This window comes from Chiloscyllium plagiosum, chromosome 16 (assembly GCF_004010195.1).
Source record: "Chiloscyllium plagiosum isolate BGI_BamShark_2017 chromosome 16, ASM401019v2, whole genome shotgun sequence".
NCBI lineage: Eukaryota > Metazoa > Chordata > Chondrichthyes > Orectolobiformes > Hemiscylliidae > Chiloscyllium > Chiloscyllium plagiosum.
Window position 1 is genome coordinate 65,859,184 of NC_057725.1, and position 17,868 is coordinate 65,877,051.

A 17,868-nucleotide genomic window follows, 5' to 3' on the forward strand; every position below is an offset into this window, starting at 1 on the left:
CTGAAGTCCATATACATCACATCCACAGCTCGACCCTCATCAACTTGCCTAGTAACATCCTCAAAGAACTCAGTAAGGTTTGTGAGGCATGACCTGCCCCTCCCAAAGCCGTGTTGACTGCATTTAATTAAGCCATGCTCTTCCAGATGATCATAAATCCTATCCCTCAGAATCCTTTCTAACACCTTGCAGATGACAGACATGAGACTGACTGGTCTGTAATTGCCGGGGATTTCCCTATTTCCTTTCTTGAAGAGAGGAATTACATTTGCCTCCCTCCAGTCCTCAGGTACGACTCCAGTGGAGAGCGAAGATGCAAAGATCTTCACAAATGGCGAAGCAATCACATTTCTTGTTTCCCAAAGCAGCCGAGGACAAATCTGGTCGGGCCTAACGACTTGTCAATCTTAATGTTTGACAAAATTTTCAGCACATCAGCTTCCTCTATCTCTATCCATTCCAGCATGCACACCTGCTCTTCAAAGGTTTCATTCACTACAAAGTTCATTTCTTTCGTAAAGAGAGAAGCAAAAAACTCATTTAGGGTTTCCCCTCCCTCCTCAGACTCCATACACAAGTTCCCTATGCTATCCCTGATCGGCCCTACTCTTTCTTTGACCATTCTCTTATTCCTCACATACGTGTAAAACGCCTTTGTGTTCTCCCTAATCCGTTCTGCCAAGAAAGCTAAAGGCAATGCTGGCCTTTATGCCTCGAGGACTGGAGTACGAGGATGCTGATGTTATGCTGCAGTTATTAAAACCCTGGTTAGACCCCACTTGTGAGCAGACATGAGCAACATATCTTAGGGGGGGCATATTGGCCTTGGAAGGAGTACAACATAGGTGGATAAGAATGATGCCTGAGGTTATGTTATGAAGACAGATTATACAAATTAGGCCTGTTTTCTCTAAAGTTTAGAAGGATAAGGGGTGATCTGATTGAAATCTTCAAGGTACTAACAGAAAAAAGACAGAGTAAATAAAGATAAATTCTGTCCATTGATTGGGGATTCTAGGACCAGGGGACATAGTCTGAGAATTAAGGTGAAACAGTGCAGGAGAGATGTTAGCAGTTACTTCTACGTATAAATGGAAATCTCTTCCAGACTGCAGTAGATGCTGGATCGGTTGTTAATTTTATTGTAAGATAAAACCTAACATTTTATTTTAAATCAGGGATTGACAATTCTTTTTAAGGAAAAGGACATGGGCCAAAGGCATATCTATGGTTCCAGGTTACAGATCAGCCATGATCTCATTGAATGATGGAATGGGCTCAAGGGGCTGAATGGCCTCCTCCTGTTCCTTTGTTCCTATACTGTCACACAGCTTCTGGGAGGATGTTGTTGCATACAAACTGTCTGTTGTTCTTCTTACAACAGTGACAACATTTCCAAAACACATACATGGCTCTAAAGTGTTTCTCTATGTCCGCCACACTTGTAAAATATGCCAATGCTTTCTCCTTCCTGACTGCACACCACTGGGCTACACACTTCTACCAGATTCAGGCAGGGTCGTAAAGTTATATGGCACAGAAGTGCACATTGAGTCTGTGCCTACCTATCTACAAGCTGCCCACTTTCCCACAATAGGCCCGCAGCCTTGAACACTCTGACATTTCAAATGCTCATCCAAGTCCTTTTTAAAAGTGCTGAGGTTTGCTGTTTCAGTCTTGAAGAAGGGTTAAACGCAAAATGTCGATTTCTCCACTTCCTGATGAGGCCTGGACTGCTGTCTTCTTCCAGCCTCCTGCCTGTCTACTTTCAACTCCTCTCCGAGACAGGGAAGTCCAGGCCTACCCCATTCTCTGGGGGAATCAAGCTTTTATCTCAAATCCCATCTAAAACTCCTGCCTTTCACTTTAAAATTACACCCTCTTGTTATTGACCTATTGACTAAGGGCACCCAGCTGCTTTTTAATTCACCCTGTCTTTGCCCGTCATAATCTTATACACTTCAATTAGGTCTCCCTTTAACTTCCTGTGTTCCAAAGAAAACAGCCTAAGTTTATCCAGCCTCTCTTCATAGCTAAACTGATCCATCTAAGGCAACATCCTGGTGAATCACCTTTGCCCACCCTCCAGTGTAATCACATCCTTCCTATAGTGCAGAGACCAGAACTGCACATAGTACTCAAGCTGTGGCCTAACTAACGCTCTGTACAGCTCCAACGTTACCTCCCTGCTCTTAAAATCTAAGCTTCCACTGATAATGGCAAGTGTCCCATACACCTCTTAACTCCTGTATTAACCTGTCCTGCCACTTTTAGGGATTTGTGGACAAGCGGCCCATAATTCCTCTGTTTCTCTGAGCTTCCTAGTGTCCAGTCATTCATTGAGTACTCCCTTGTCTTGTTCTGTCTTTCAAAGTGCATCACCTCACACCTATCGGGATTCAATGCTATCTGCCTCTGATCTTCCCCATTGACCAACCCATTTATAGAAAAGATTTACAAAGATGTTTCCTGGGGTGGGGGAGTCCAGAACTAGTGGGCAGAGGTTTAGGGGGAGAGGGGAAAGATATAAAAGAGACCTAAGGGGCAACGTTTTCACGCAGAGAGTGGTACGTGTATGGAATGAGCTGCCAGAGGAAGTGGTGGAGGCTGGTACAATTGCAACATTTAAGAGACATTTGGATGGGTATATGAATAGGAAGGGTTGGAGGGATATGGGCTGGGTGCTGGCAGGTGGGACTAGATTGGGTTGGGATAGCTGGTCAGCATGGACGGGTTGGACCGAAGGGTGTGTTTCCGTGCTGTACATCTCTATGATTCTATGTTGCCAGGGTTGGAGGGTTTGAGCTATAAATTCATGTAAAACTCTGTTATCTCACTTTTTAGATTGGAATCAATCTAAACGTCATGGCATAGACAGAGAACACAGGGGGCCAACACCTTCAACATATTGTCTAGTTATCACCATTGTTAACAGCTAACCCGAGAATGCAACTTTAAAAAAAAGGTTTTGTGATTTACACACGAAAGAAGTGAAACTATCACTGTATTCTAACAGATGAAAGGCTTAGCAGACAATCAATTTTTCAATGTATAATTTCAGTTACATCACACTGTAAATTTTTGCTATAAATTCTGTGTTAGGATTGAGCCCTCCACTATCAGCTGATGAAGGAGCGTCGCTCCGAAAGCTAGTGCTTCCAATTAAACCTGTTGGACTATAGCCTGATGTTGTGTGATTTTTAACTTTGTACACCCCAGTCCAACACCAGCATCTCCAAGCCACAACATTTAAAAGGCATCTGGATGGGTCTATGAATAGGAAGGGTTTAGAGGGATATGGGCCAAATGCTGGCAGATGGGAATAGATTAGTTTGGGATATCTGGTCAGCATGGATGAGTTGGACAGAAGGGTCTGTTTCTATGCTGTACATCTCTAAGACTCTATATCCTCCTGTAATCTAACACCATCCTCCTCACTGTTAACCATCCAGCCAGTCTTTGTGTTATCTACAAAATTATGTACCATTATATCCCCACCTTCTCATCAGTATCGTTATATATTAATCACAAACAATAAGGGTAACAGTGGGGTATGGAACAATAGAATCCCACGAGTATGGCTAAGTCCAGCTGTTACTTGACTAGCCTGTGAGACAGCTTTGCTAATTCTGGCACAGGGTCCATCCCTCACAATGTCAGTTTGGAGGGCTCTGTGGGGTGTCCTCTGTCCAGAGGATTGTGGGTATTTCTGTGGCAGCTGGCTGTATTGCTGGGTCCTTTCAGAGGGCAAACACAGGGAGGGGCTGACTTCCTACCATAAAATACACTAATAAACCAGATTATGTGCATGTTTTTCACTGTGATCTCTCTCTGTGTATTCACTAGGTGTCTTGGTGGGGGTGGAGTGGGGGGGGTTCTGGCCTGCGGGGGTTCTGGCCTGCTTGGTTTCACTAGGTGCTAGATTAATACAGTTACATTAATTATGCCCTGTGCTCTCTCTGCGTGTATACAGTCTGTGTCCCTGTGTGAGCCTGACATTGCTATGTTTCTCTGGGTGCTAGATGAATGCAGTCACATTAGTATTGCCCTGTGGTCTCTTTGTGTGTGTCAACCAGGTGCTAGATGAATGCGATTACATTAGTATTGCCTTGTGGTCTTTCTGTGTATATTGATGACGTGTCCTGGTGCTGGCCTGACATTGCTGTGTTTCTCTGGGTGCTAGGTGAATGCAGTTACATCAGTATTGCCCTGTGCTCTCTCTCTCTTTCTCTCTCTCTGTGTACAGTGTGTGCCCCTGGGTCAGTCTGACATTGATGTGTTTCTCTGGGTGCTAGGTGAATGCAGTTCCATCAATATTACCCTGTGCTCTCTCTCTGTGTATACAGTGTATGTCCCTGGGTCAGTCTGACATTGCTGTGTTTCTCTGGGTGTTAGGTGAATGCAGTTCCATCAGTATTGCCCTGTGCTCTCTCTCTCTGTGTCCAGTGTGTGTCCAGGGGCTTGGCCTGACATTGCTGTGTTTCTCTGGGTGCTAGGTGAATGCACTTCCATCAGTATTGCCCTATGCTCTCTCTCTCTCTGTGAACAGTGTGTGTCCCTGGGTCAGCCTGACATTGCTGGTGTTTCTCTGGGTGCTAGGTGAATGCAGTTACATCAGTATTGCCCTGTGTCCTCTCTCTCTCTCTGTGTCCAGTGTGTGTCCCTGGGTCAGCCTGACATTGCTGGTGTTTCTCTGGGTGCTAGGTGAATGCAGTTCCATCAGTATTGCCCTGTGCCCTCTCTGTCTACAGTGTGTGTCCCTGGGTCAGCCTGACATTGCTGGTGTTTCTCTGGGTGCTAGGTGAATGCAGTTACATCAGTATTGCCCTGTGCCCTCTCTCTCTCTCTCTGTACAGTGTGTGTCCAGGGAGTTGGCCTGACATTGCTGTGTTTCTCTGGGTGCTAGGTGAATGCAATACCATCAGTATTGCCCTGTGCCCTCTCTCTCTCTCTGTCCAGTGTGTGTCCCTGGGTCAGCCTGACATTGCTGGTGTTTCTCTGGGTGCTAGGTGAATGCAGTATTGCCCTGTGCTCTGTGTGTGTGTGTGTGTCTGGGGGGGTCAGCCTGACATTGCTGGTGTTTCTCTGGGTGCTAGGTGAATGCAGTATTGCCCTGTGCTCTGTGTGTGTGTGTGTAGGGGGGTCAGCCTGACATTGCTGCTGGGTTTCTCTGGGTGCTAGGTGAATGCAGTATTGCCCTGTGCTCTGTGTGTGTGTGTCCCTGGGTCAGCCTGACATTGCTGCTGTGTTTCTCTGGGTTTGAGGGTGGGGTTAGTTTGAGGAGGGGCGGCCTTGTCGATCCCTTGTCATTTTTCGCGAGTGCAATCCGAGCGAGTCAGTCGGCGAGCGGCCCCGGAGCCAGGGACACACACACAGGGAGAGAGTGAGCCGAGCAGAGCCGAGCCTACAGCACGGGGTAAGAGCCTGGGGCACAGCTGGTGGGGAAGAGGGAGGGCAAACTCCGCAAAGCTCAGAGTAAACTCCCCCAGCCAAGGGGGAGGTGTGATCCTGCTCTGGGAAACCAGAGGAGTGCCTGTGTACCTGGTTATAACTGCATCTGGGATCCTGTTCTCTTAAAGCCTGGGAGTCTCTGGACCCACTTATTACTGGGTGTGGGATCCTGCTGTGTAAAAATGGCAGTCCCTGTTATCCATGATTGCCTATTTCTGGGTAAGACAGCTGTCTGCTTGTAGTTATTCTGGGTCACTGAATCAGAGCCACCCGTGAACAAACTGCTGGAGTGCTTTCCCAGTCTCCAAAGAGGCTGTTTCAGTCAGACCTTGTGTATTAAAGTGGGCTTTGTCGGTTGTTGACTCGTTGTTAGTGTCTTGACTCGTTGTTAGTGTAATGTGGACAGGAACACTGAGACAGTACATAGGGCTGTTATGCCTGACTGTGAAGATAAAGTCCAATATTCCAAACAGTATGAGTGTGCACACTTCCTGGGATATTAAAACTGGAAAATACGTTGGTGAAGATAACAAGCCAGTTACTGTGCTGATAATCCGGCATTCAGCCTGTCTAAGATATCGATCAAACCACACTTCCCCAGCATTCAGTCCTGGGAAATTCTGACCTCATCCCCCCACCCCACACCAGCTCCCTCAAATCTAATTGCTGCATTGAATATCAGATTGACAAAAGGGGGAACAGGGTACTTACAAGAGTGGAACTCAGGCAGATTGGGAAGTGTAGAGAGAGCCTTACTCTGTATCTAACCCCTTGCAGTCCATGTCCTGGGAGTTTGTTGGTAACAGCGTCGAGAAAGCTTTCCACTGTATTTAACACCACGCTGTCCCTATCCTGTCAGGGACAGTGTAGAGAGAGCTTTACTCTGTGTCTAACCCCATGCTGTCACTGTGGTGAGAGCTTTTGATGGGGACAGTGTACAGGGAGCTTTACTCTGTGTCTAACCCCGTGTTGTCCCTGTCCTGGGAGGTTTTGATGGGGGGAGGTGCAGAGGGAGTTAGTGTGGCTGGATGAGGTGGTTGAAGTTCCTTGCCTGTACTCCTTTGTTATCTGTCTGACCTCTGCTCCAGGTATTTACTGTTGTCCTAACTGGAGAGTTGTTGATTCAGCAGGTGGGGCTTTCAGACTTGGTTCTGTGCACTGTGCAGACTGATGACAGCTGCTGGTGTTCACAAACAGTCTCTAAAGAAACTGTGCGGGCCTTATTGGATAAGGCCCTGAACTGGAGTAAGGTGCCTGTGTGTTTGTGGCCTTTGGGGTAGAAACATTGCAAGTTCAGCGATCGCAGTGAATGTTGAAGCCTTCCCCTGATAAATGCTTGTTTTTGCAGTGAAGTTCTGTGAGCTGTGCGCAGTGTTTTTGTTGGATTTTCTTTGGTGGATCATGACACATGCTGGACAATCAAAGAATAGAACACAGATCCTTGAAATGAAGACGTTACGTGGATAGATTGGTGAACGGAGATCATATTCAGTTTGTAGGGTTAGGGAGATTCTTGAGAATTGATGTCAGAACTGGACGATAACTTGTGTTGGTCTTTTCACACTCTGGGAACATCCGGTTAGGAGAGTTGATGGGTTAAGCCAATATCTGGGTTACTGAGGAGGGGGAGTTTGTGTGTAACAACACAGTATGCAATCGATCAGAATGTGTTATAATTCCCCTCACGTCCTGCAGTCTGCTCTCAATCCTCCTGTTTGAATGCCTAATTGTATGAGAGCTGCAGTCAGTGGTGTATGCTGTAAATCTCTATCCCCAGCACCAATCATATCTGAACTTGACCTTATATTAACCACACTGACCTGTTGTGACTGGATACAGTATCTCAGGCTGCACAGTCACTCTCTCCACCCTTTGGGAAGGGGAGAGTCAGCTGCTTAAAACAGCCCCTTGCCGAGGGGCTCACTGTGGGAGAGTTTACATTGTCCTCTGCTCTGTCCAATAAATACTGCACCATCTGAAAGCTGGAGAGAGAGAGAGTGAGCGAGGCACAGACACACCACTCCTCACTGATACAATCCCTCCCTCTCGCTCCGGGATGGCTGGAATGCTTGGAATGGCTTTGTGTTTGGGAGAGACAGTTAAAGGGACGCCCGGAGAATTCTGTGAACCAATTACCTTTCTCAAGTAGGCCGAGAAGTTGGGAGCAGGTATTGGAAGTGTGATTTCAGTGAGATGTCCTCTACCCACCCCTGACATTGTTCACCCTCAGCATTGCCTGGCTGTGATCACAAACACGCTGCCATCTTGGATTGTGTATGCTGCCTGTGGTAACGGAGGTGAGCTCACTTCGAGACACTGCCTGAGGCCCTGGCTACATCTACTGGGCCTTGTTTAAACAAGGACCTGGGGATTACTGAGGAGGAAGCTGCCAGTCTGCCCCTGCGTGGCTCCAGGTATTAGTATTTTACAAGAAAAGCATCAGGAATTAGAATCCATGGAAACAATCCCAAGAGCTATAATGGTAGCAGGCACAGAGAGAGACTGGGAGAGAGGGAGAACAGTGCACAGCCTAGTAGCACGAGGGGGTATGAGCAACAGTAAGAGGGACTGAATGAAGGGGCAGCACAGTGGGTCAGTGGTTAGCACTGCTGCCTCACAGCGCCAGGGACCCGGGTTCGATCCCAGCCTCGGGCAGACTATCTGCACATTCTCCCCGTGTCTGCGTGGGTGCTCCGGTTTCCTCCCACAGTCCAAAGATGTGCAGGTTAGTTAAATTATCCATAGTTGTTAGTCAGAGGGGGGTGGGTTACTCTTCAGAGGGTCAGTGTGGACTTGTTGGGCTGAAGGGCCTGTTTCCCCACTGTAGGGAATCTAATCTAATCATCCACTGAGGCAGGTTTACCTGGGAACAGGAGTTACAACTACAGGCTAATTCCATAGCAAACTGTGTGTGAGGAGGTTACTGAGCTCACTGCTAGTGCTGCGATTCCATCTCCCTGTTCCCATCACTCCATCCAATCGCTGTACCCAAGTTCAGAAGGAGAGGAAGAGGATGAGCTGGTTAGCTATAATTGGCCTCACACACCAATTGACGAGGGGGGCTGTTAGTGTTTCTAAAGCTTTCAATGGATTCTCAGCACAGGTTAGCGAAAGGTTTGTCTAACGTCACTAAATCAACAAGGCGAAAGTGATGACTGCTGATGCTGGAGATTAGAGTGGTGCTGGAAATTCCTGATGAAGGACTATTGCTCGAAACGTCGATTTGCCTGCCCCTCAGATGCTGCCTGACCTGCTGTGCTTTTCCAGCACTACTCTAATGTAGTCACTAAGTCAGCGCTCATGCAGACACCATCCTGTATTTTATAAATTAATTGACCACTTCCACTATCATAGGGGTCTTTTACCAGGAAGCTGGTATCTTGTACAGATCAGCGAATGAACGAGCAGCGGGTGTTCTGGCTAAATAGAGACTTCCTCCCAAGTTATTTCAACCTGTTTTACAGAGTGTTCTGGTTTGAGCATTTGTCAGGTCAGCCCAACAAGCAGAAACAGTCAGGGCTGTTGAGCAGACCCACAGAAAACGATTGAGAAAGCGTCACAGGCTGGTGTCGTGGAGCTAAATAGTCTTTGTCAGATTATCAAAATGTAGCTTGTGGTATATGTCAGGAATCTGTGTAAATTTCTCTTTAGACAAGGCCCAAGTCAGGAGTGTGATGGAATACTCCCCACTTCCCTGGATGGGGGCAGCTCCCATTCGAGACATTTAAGAAATTTGACACCACCCAGGATAAAGCACCACATCCACTCCCTCCACCACTGACACTCAGTCGCTGCAGTGTGTATTATCTACAAGTTACACTGCAGACATTCACCAAACACCCTCTGACAGCACCTTCCAAAAACCTGCCATTATTTCCATCTGGAAGGACAAGGACAGCACATATATGGGAACACCCTCCCCTGCAAGTTCCCCTCCAAATCACTCACCATCCTACCTTGGAAATATACCGCCATTCCTTTACTGTCGCTGGGTCAGAATCCTGACATTCCCTCCCTAAGGGCATTGTGAATGTGCCGACTACACATGACTATAAGATAGAGGGACAGAATTAGGCCATTCGCCCAACAGGTCTTCACTATTCGATCCTGGCTCATATGTTTCTCAACCCTATTCTCCCACAACCCTTGATCCCCTTACAAATCAAGAACCGATCTGTCTGTCTTAAATACACTCAATGACGTGGCCTCCACATCCTTCTGTGGCGATGAGTTCCACAGATTCCCCACTCTCTGGCTGCAGACTTTTCTCCTCATCTCAGTTCTAAAGGGCCGTCCCATCAAGGCTGTGCCCCTCAGGTCCTCTGCTCTCCTACTCGTGGAAACATCATCTCCATGTCCACTCTATCCAGGCCTCTCAGTATTCTGTAAGTTTCAGTCAGATTCCCCCCTCCCTCATCTTTCTAACTCCATGGAGTACACGCTCAGAGTGCTCAACAGCTCCTCATATGACAAGCCCTTCATCCTCAGGATCAATCTTGTCAAGCTTCCTCTGGACCCCCTCCAAGGCCAGCACATCCTTCCTGAGATACAGGGCCCAAAACTGCTCACCATATTCCGAATGCAGTCTGACCAGAGCCTTGTACAGCCTCAGCAATACATCCCTGCTTTTGTATTCTAGTCCCTTTGAAATGAATGCTAACGTTACAGTTGCCTTCCTAACTGTCAGCTGAACTTGCATGTTAGCCGAAAGAGAATCCTGAACTCTGGATCCCAACTCCCTTTGTACTTCACATCACCAAAACCTTTCACCGTTTAGAAAATTGTCTGCATCTCTATTCTTCCCATAACCTCCCGGTTTTCCATCCTGTATTCCAGCTGCCACCGCTTGGTCCACTCTGCCAGCCTATTGGATGTTGCTTGGAGACAGGATCAGCCCTCAGTTGAGTTACTCACTCAGGCTCACCGAGCCAGTTAATAATGGTTAGTGGACTGCAGTGATTCAAGAAGGCAGCAATTCGCCCCCTCAGCTAGGGACAGGCTAGCCCAACTGCTCCTCGGATGCTGCCTGAACTGCTGTGCTCTTCCAGCACCACTAATCCAGAATCTGGTTTCCAGCATCTGCAGTCATTGTATTTACCCAGTCCAACTGCAGCCTGTCAAAGAAGTTTTATAGAAAAAAAAACTCTTCTTGTCTGTGCATAAAATGATTAAAACTTCACAGAGTGACATTAAGTAAGCTTTCCAGATATCATCGAGTTCTTTTGTGGAGGAGGGAACATTAAACAGAATGTGAGAGGGGCTGAAATAGGCCAGGAGTCTGGGAGATAAATAGGAGAGTGGGGATGGGGCTTGGGGGGATGGTAACTGGGAAGGCGATAGGTGGATGCAGGTGGGGGATGATGGTGATAGTTTGGAGAGGAGGGTGGAGTGGATAGGTGGGAAGGAAGATTGACAGGTGGGACAGGTCAAGAGGGCAGTGCTGAGTTGGAAGGTTGGATCTGGAATAAGGTGTGGGAGAGGGGAGAGAGGGAAACTGGTGAAGTTGATGTTGATGCTGTGTGGTTGGAGGGTCCCCAGGTGGAAGATGGGGCATCTTCCCTCCAGTAGTTAAGTGGCTTGGAAATGGCGATGGAGGAGGCCCAGGACTTGGATGTCCTTGGTGGAGTGGGAGTGGGAGGGGGAGTGGGAGGGGGAGTTGAAGTGATCAGCCACAGGGCGGTGGAGTTGTTTGGTGTGTGTGTCCCAGAGATGTTCCCTGAAACGCTCTGTGAGTTGGTTTTGGGGTCTCCCCAGTCTACAGAAGTCCACATTGAGAGCAATGATGTTAACCCAGAGACCCAGTAATGTTCTGGGGATGTGGGTTCAAGTCCCATCACTGCGGAAGGTGGAATTTGAATTCAATAAAAGAAATTTCTAATTCAGAACCTAATGTCAATCGTGAAACTGTTTTTGATTATTGGAAAAATCCATTTGGTTCAATAATGTTGGATGAATCATTGCGGATGCTGGAATCTGTACTGAAAACAAAAAATGCTGGAGATCACAGTGGGTCAGGGTGCATCCATGGAGAGGGAGCAAGATAGCGTTTCGAGTCTAGATGACTCTTCGTCATCATCGATCTCCAGCATTTTTTGTTTGGTTCACAAATGTCCTTCAGGGAAGGCAATCTGCCATCCTTACCTGGTCTGGCCTACATGTGACTCCAGACCCACAGCAATGGGGTTGACTGTTAACCCCAAATAGGGCTGAGCAATAAATTCTGGCCTAGCGAGCGACATCCACGTCTTGTGAATGAATTTTAAAAGCCTCGGAAATGAGGAATTGGAGAGGAGAAAGTATGGGATGTCTAATGGAAGTGTTCAACATTAGGAAAGTGTTCAGGAGGTTAATGGATGTTTCTGTAGGTTCCTGATTTGAATATTTTGGATGTCGAAAATCCGGGGAATGTTTGTGTACAGCAGGTTATTAGAGTCCACGTTCTCCCAGTGCTCGTTCATAGCTGAGCCATTAAAGGAGATCTATTGGAGAAGCAGTGTGAAGGATGGAGAGGAACGAGGGAGCTGGTAATGGCAGTATTGTGGTAGGTGCATGGAGCAGTGGAGGGGGTGTTGGGGGGAGGGGGAGCTGAATGGCTTCTTTCTGTGCACTAACATCTCCGATTGTATCTTTGCAGGGTCTGCTCCACTCGGTGTCACAGCCTCTGTGTTGGAGCTGCCCACTGTTTACTCACGCTCTGAAAACCTTCCCTTGTATTGTTGGCTGGTGGCTGGTGACTGGTGCTGGGTTCGCGTGCCAGCTGTGTCTTGGCCCAGTGCCCACTGCTGAGATCGAGGCAGTGGGAGTTACAGGCGTGTGGGATGGGACCTGACTCCAGCCAATGTGGTGGACACAATCCTAGCACCATTCTCGGAGGCTGGACTCTTGTGCTGTGTTGACCTTTTTAAATGTGTCTGATGTCTGAAAACAGCTCCTTTGTCTTAGAGCTGTGGGCGGGCAACGATAGATCACTGGAGAGGAGTTACTGCTGGTATTTGAGGGTCGATGGAATCAGTATTATTGGGCATTGAATCTGTAAGAGGCAAGATGGCAGTCCTTCCTGTGTGCTGCTCTGATGGGTAAACAACCTGTGTGCAGCTTCTAGATGGCCTGGAGTTGGCACAGAAAAGAATGAGAGGGAGATCTCAATGAAACCTATAAAAGTTCTAACAGGACTAGACAAGTAAGGTGCAGGAAGGATGTTCCCAATGGTGGGGCAGCCAGGGGTCCTTAAAGATAAGGGGTCACCCTTTAGGACTGAGATACTGCAGAGGCTGGAAATCTGAAACAACCTGGAGTCTCCCAGCAGGTCTGACAGCATCTGTGGAGAGGGAGACAGAGTCAAGTGTGTCAAATCCTGTATGACTCTTCAGCTATCTCTCTCTCTCTCTGCACAGAGGCTGCCAGGCCTGCTGAGTTTCTCCAGCATTCTCGGCCTATCTTGGTTGAGTGATTTTGTTTTTGAAGGATTTCTCGTTGGATAATCTTGTGTTCTTAGATGACGAGACCTTTTTGAACCTCCGCTGTTTCTATCTTTTCACGATTGAGAAAGAAGTCGATAATATTTGCTGTCTGACCCTTCCTGTTTGCCTTCCATTCCAATCCAGTTGCCAGAGTTTTACCTGTTCCTGTCATCAGTAATACACATCATAAAATACTCCAGCAGAGGAGAAGGTATTCTGACCCTGAGGCAGCCCTCACAAAGAGTAATGCAAGAGGGGGCTGTGATAATAAGCTACAGGACATATGTTGAATTGTCTTGAATTGAAATTATTGTCACGTGTACCGAGGCACAGTGAAAAGCTTTGTTTTGCGGGCAACACAGGCAGATCACAGAGTTAAGTAGCGGCAAAAACAAAAACACAGATACAGGTGAATGTTAAGAGTTTGTGAGCCCATTCAGTATTCTAACAACAGCAGGGTAGAAACTGTTTTGAAACCCGCTGGTGCATGTGTTCAGGCTTCGGTACCTTCTCCCCGATGGTAGAGGTTGTAGAAAAACATTGCCTGGATTCTATAGATGGGAGGTTGGGCCTTTGTGATTGTCCGGGCCGAGTTCACCACTTTCTGTAACAGTCTCCGATCTTGAATGGTCGAGTTGCCATACCAGGTAGTGATACATCCAGACAGAATGCTCTCGATGGCGCATCAATAAAAGTTGGCAAGGGTATTTGCCGTCATGCCAAATTTCCTCAGCTGTCTGAGGAAGAAGAGATGTTGTTGGGCCTTTGTAACCAGTGAGTCCACATGAAGGGTCCAAGAAAGCTTGTTATGGATGACCACTCCCAGGGGCTTGATACTCTCCACTCGTTCCACCTCTGTGCTGTTAATGTGTAGGGGGGGCATGAGTAACATCCCACCGAAAGTCAATAATGAGTTCCTTGGTTTTGCTGGCATTGAGAGCTAGGTTATTCTCAGTGTACCATTTTTCCAGGTCTTCCACCTCCCGTCTGTAGTCTGTTTTGTTGCCACTGAGATTTGACCAACTATAGTGGTGTGATCAGCGAACTTGTAAATGGCATTAGTCTGGTATTCGGCGACGCAGTCATGGGTATACAATGAGTACAGTAGGGGGCTGAGTACACACTCCTGAGGTGCTCCAGTGTTGAGTGTTAGTGATGATGAAATATTGACCCCAATCTTCACTGATTATGACCTGTGGGTAAGGAAACTGAGGATTCAGTTGCAGAGAATAGGGTTTAGTCCAAGATCACTAAGCTTAGTAATCAGTCTCGAGGGGTTAATAGTGTCAAAGACTGAACTGTAGTCAATGAGCAGGATTCTTATGTAGCTGTTCTTGGTGTCAAGATGTTCTAGGGAGAAATGAAGGGCAAGTGATATGGCGTCTGATGTGGACCTGTTGGTCCGATAGGCAAATTGGAGTGGGTCATGTGTAGTGGGGAGGCTGGAGTTGATTAATGCCATGATCAGCCTTTCAAAGCACTTCATGACCACTGAAGTTAGGGCCACCAGGCGGTGGTCATTGAGACAGGCTGCATGAGCCTTCTTAGGTACAGGGATGATGTTGGCCTCTTGAAACAGGCAGGGACAGTGGCCTGCTGCAGGGAGAGGTCGAAGACGTCTGAGAAGACCTCTGCCAGTTGATCAGCGAATGCCCTCAGTGCACGGTCTGTTACTCCGTCTGGTCCCATTGCTTTCCTTGGATTCATACGAAGGAAAACTGATCTGACCTCTGATGCAGTGACCATACAACATCAGCCATATGGGCTGGGTGGCACGGTGACTCAGTGGTTAGCACTGCTGCCTGCCTCACAGCGCCAGGTTCGATTCCAGCCTCGGGTGACTGTCTGTGTCTGCGTGGGTATCCTCCCACAGTCCAAAGATGTGCAGGATAGGGCAAATTGGCCATGTTAAATTATAGGTTAAGTGCATTAGTCATGGGAATGTAGAGTAATAGGGTAGTGGTATGGGTGAAATACTCTTCGGAGGTCCAGTGTGGACTTGTTGGGCCAAATAGCCTGTTTCCACACTTTATAGGCTAGAGAACTTAGAATCCCTAGAGACTCAGACGAGAGGAGGCCAGGGTGAGTATTGAAAGCACAGTAATCGATGCAGCTTTATACGAGACTGACAGCGCTATAGGGTTGGCTGAGGTTAAACAGGATTTTAACGTAACAGACTGACAAGCAACCCCGGGCTGGAGAACTCCCTGATGTGAGAGAGCAGGCAATCATTATCCTGAATCATGGGTTCACTCAACGGTGTATCCCAACACCATGACAACGGGCTGTAACCTAAACCACTCACTGTACACACCAAAACTGAGAGAAATCCACACAGAAATGCAGACAGCTCCCAGTCAGTTGGGGACGGCATGTGAAGAGAGGGAGGGGGCAGGGGACCAATACACTGAACAGATGGAGTCAGAGAGGGACAGTCGACCCTGGGCACAGTTACTGTACACAGGACAAGACAGGGAGTAACTACCCCCGTGAACACAGTGGGGTCGTGCGTGTACGATGGAGCCCTTACCCGGGGTTGGGGTGGGTCTGGTGCCCGGGGTCCGGGTGGGGCCTGTACCCGGGGTCGGGATGGGGCCCTTACCCAGTGTCGTGGTGGGGCTGGTGCACGGGGTCAGGGTGGGGCCCTAACCTGGGGTCGGGGTGGGGCTGGGGGCGGGGCCTGTACTCTCTGTTTGGAATAAGCCTGAGTGTGTACATGGTGAGCTGATGTCCCTTGCCCTCTCCACAGAGTGAACAGGAACTGACGATGGGTGAATACGTTGAGAAACGTGACACGTGTGGCACCATCTGCCTCAAGTACCTGCTGTTCATCTTCAACTTCTTCTTCTGGGTAAGTCGGACAGTTTACGGCCCTGGTCTGAGCAGGGTGGGGCTGGAATGGGATGGGGGCTGCACTCTGACAGCTCCTGAAGTGTGAAAAGAGACAGTGTGTGGTACAGCAGGGAAGGTTGCCTGATGGGATAGTTGTTGTTTAATATCTGTTCGACACCGGGTACAGGCCCCACCCCGACGCTGGGCACGGGCTGTCCTGGGAGTGTTTGTTGGGGGGGGACAGTGTAGAGGGAGCTTTACTCTGTGTCTAACCCCGTGTTGTCCCTGTCCTGGGAGTGTTTGTTGGGGGAGACAGTGTAGAGGGAGCTTTACTCTGTGTCTAACCCCATGTTGTCCCTGTCCTGGGAGTGTTTGTTGGGGGAAGACAGTGTAGAGGGAGCTTTACTCTGTGTCTAACCCCGTGCTGTCCCTGTCCTGGGAGTGTTTGATGGGAGACAGTGTAGAAGGAGCTTTACTCTGTGTCTAACCCCGTGCTGTCCCTGTCCTGGGAGTGTTTGATGGGGGACAGTGTAGAGGGAGCTTTACTCTGTGTCTAACCCTGTGGAAGAACATCAAACAATAGAGCACATTACATGCCCTTCGGCCCTCGATGTTGTGCTGACCTACAAAACAGATCTGAAGGCCATCTAACCTACACTATTCCACATCATCCATTTATTTATCCAATTACCATTTAACTGCCCTTAAATTTGGCGAGTTTGCGGTTCCATTCCTGGGAATGTTTGATGGGGGACAGTGTAGAGGAGGCGTTACTCTGTATCTAACCCCGTGCTGTCCCTGTCCTGGGAATGTTTGATGGGGGTCAGTGTAGAGAGAGCTTTACTCTGTGTCTAACCCCTTGCTGTCCCTGTCCTGGGAAGCTTTACTCTGTGTCTAACCCCTTGCTGTCCCTGTCCTGGGAATGTTTGATGGGGGACCGGGTCGAGGAAGCTTTACTCTGTATCTAGCAACGGCCCAGTGGTGTGGGTGAACTGAAGCTGAGGGGGAGAAGGAAGCCATTAGTGTGAGGTTAGAGTGTAAGTGTTGTACCTGGGCATGGTGGTGTTTCTCTCTGTGTTATGGTTATTAGTGCTGGATTAAAGCTGATATAACTCACTGCCTGTTCCAGACTCCCTGGGGATTTCGGTTGTGCTCGGAGCATCTGAACAGTAGCGACGCCACGTGCCCTATAAGCCGTGCCCTCATGGTCTCCCTCACTGTGTGTTCTCTCCTGTAGCTGGCTGGTGGTGTGGTGATGGCGGTTGGTATCTGGACCCTGGTTGAGAAGAGTGACTATATCAGCCTGCTGTCCTCCAGTACCTACGCTGCAACTGCGTACATCCTGGTGGTGGCTGGGGTCATCGTCATGCTGACTGGGATCCTCGGCTGCTGTGCAACCTTTAAGGAGAGGAGGAGCCTACTGAGAGTGGTAGAGTAACAAGCTGCACTCTGACCTTTAACCTCACCTTGGCAGTGGCTGTGTCTGTGTCTGTGTGTGTGTCTGTGTGTGTGTCTGTGTATCTGTGTCTGTGTATCTGTGTCTGTGTATCTGTGTCTGTGTATCTGTGTCTGTGTATCTGTGTCTGTGTATCTGTGTCTGTGTATCTGTGTCTGTGTATCTGTGTCTGTGTATCTGTGTCTGTGTATCTGTGTCTGTGTATCTGTGTCTGTGTATCTGTGTCTGTGTATCTGTGTCTGTGTATCTGTGTCTGTGTATCTGTGTCTGTGTATCTGTGTCTGTGTATCTGTGTCTGTGTATCTGTGTCTGTGTATCTGTGTCTGTGTATCTGTGTCTGTGTATCTGTGTCTGTGTATCTGTGTCTGTGTATCTGTGTCTGTGTATCTGTGTCTGTGTATCTGTGTCTGTGTATCTGTGTCTGTGTATCTGTGTCTGTGTATCTGTGTCTGTGTATCTGTGTCTGTGTATCTGTGTCTGTGTATCTGTGTCTGTGTATCTGTGTCTGTGTATCTGTGTCTGTGTATCTGTGTCTGTGTATCTGTGTCTGTGTATCTGTGTCTGTGTATCTGTGTCTGTGTATCTGTGTCTGTGTATCTGTGTCTGTGTATCTGTGTCTGTGTATCTGTGTCTGTGTGTCTGTGTGTGTGTCTGTGTGTGTGTGTGTGT

At 48.2% G+C, this 17,868-nt stretch overlaps 1 protein-coding gene across 1 annotated transcript in view; it reads left to right on the forward strand.

The window, feature by feature from the left end:
* The first annotated feature begins 5,243 nt into the window (after positions 1–5,243).
* Positions 5,244–17,868, forward strand: part of cd151l (CD151 antigen, like) — a 35,393-nt gene continuing 22,768 nt past the window's right edge. Inside the window, exons 1-3 of the mRNA XM_043706436.1 lie at positions 5,244–5,416; positions 15,661–15,762; positions 16,981–17,172. Coding sequence (XP_043562371.1) covers positions 15,679–15,762; positions 16,981–17,172 — 276 coding nt within the window. The 5' untranslated portion in view covers positions 5,244–5,416; positions 15,661–15,678. The remainder of the gene's footprint in view (positions 5,417–15,660; positions 15,763–16,980; positions 17,173–17,868) is intronic.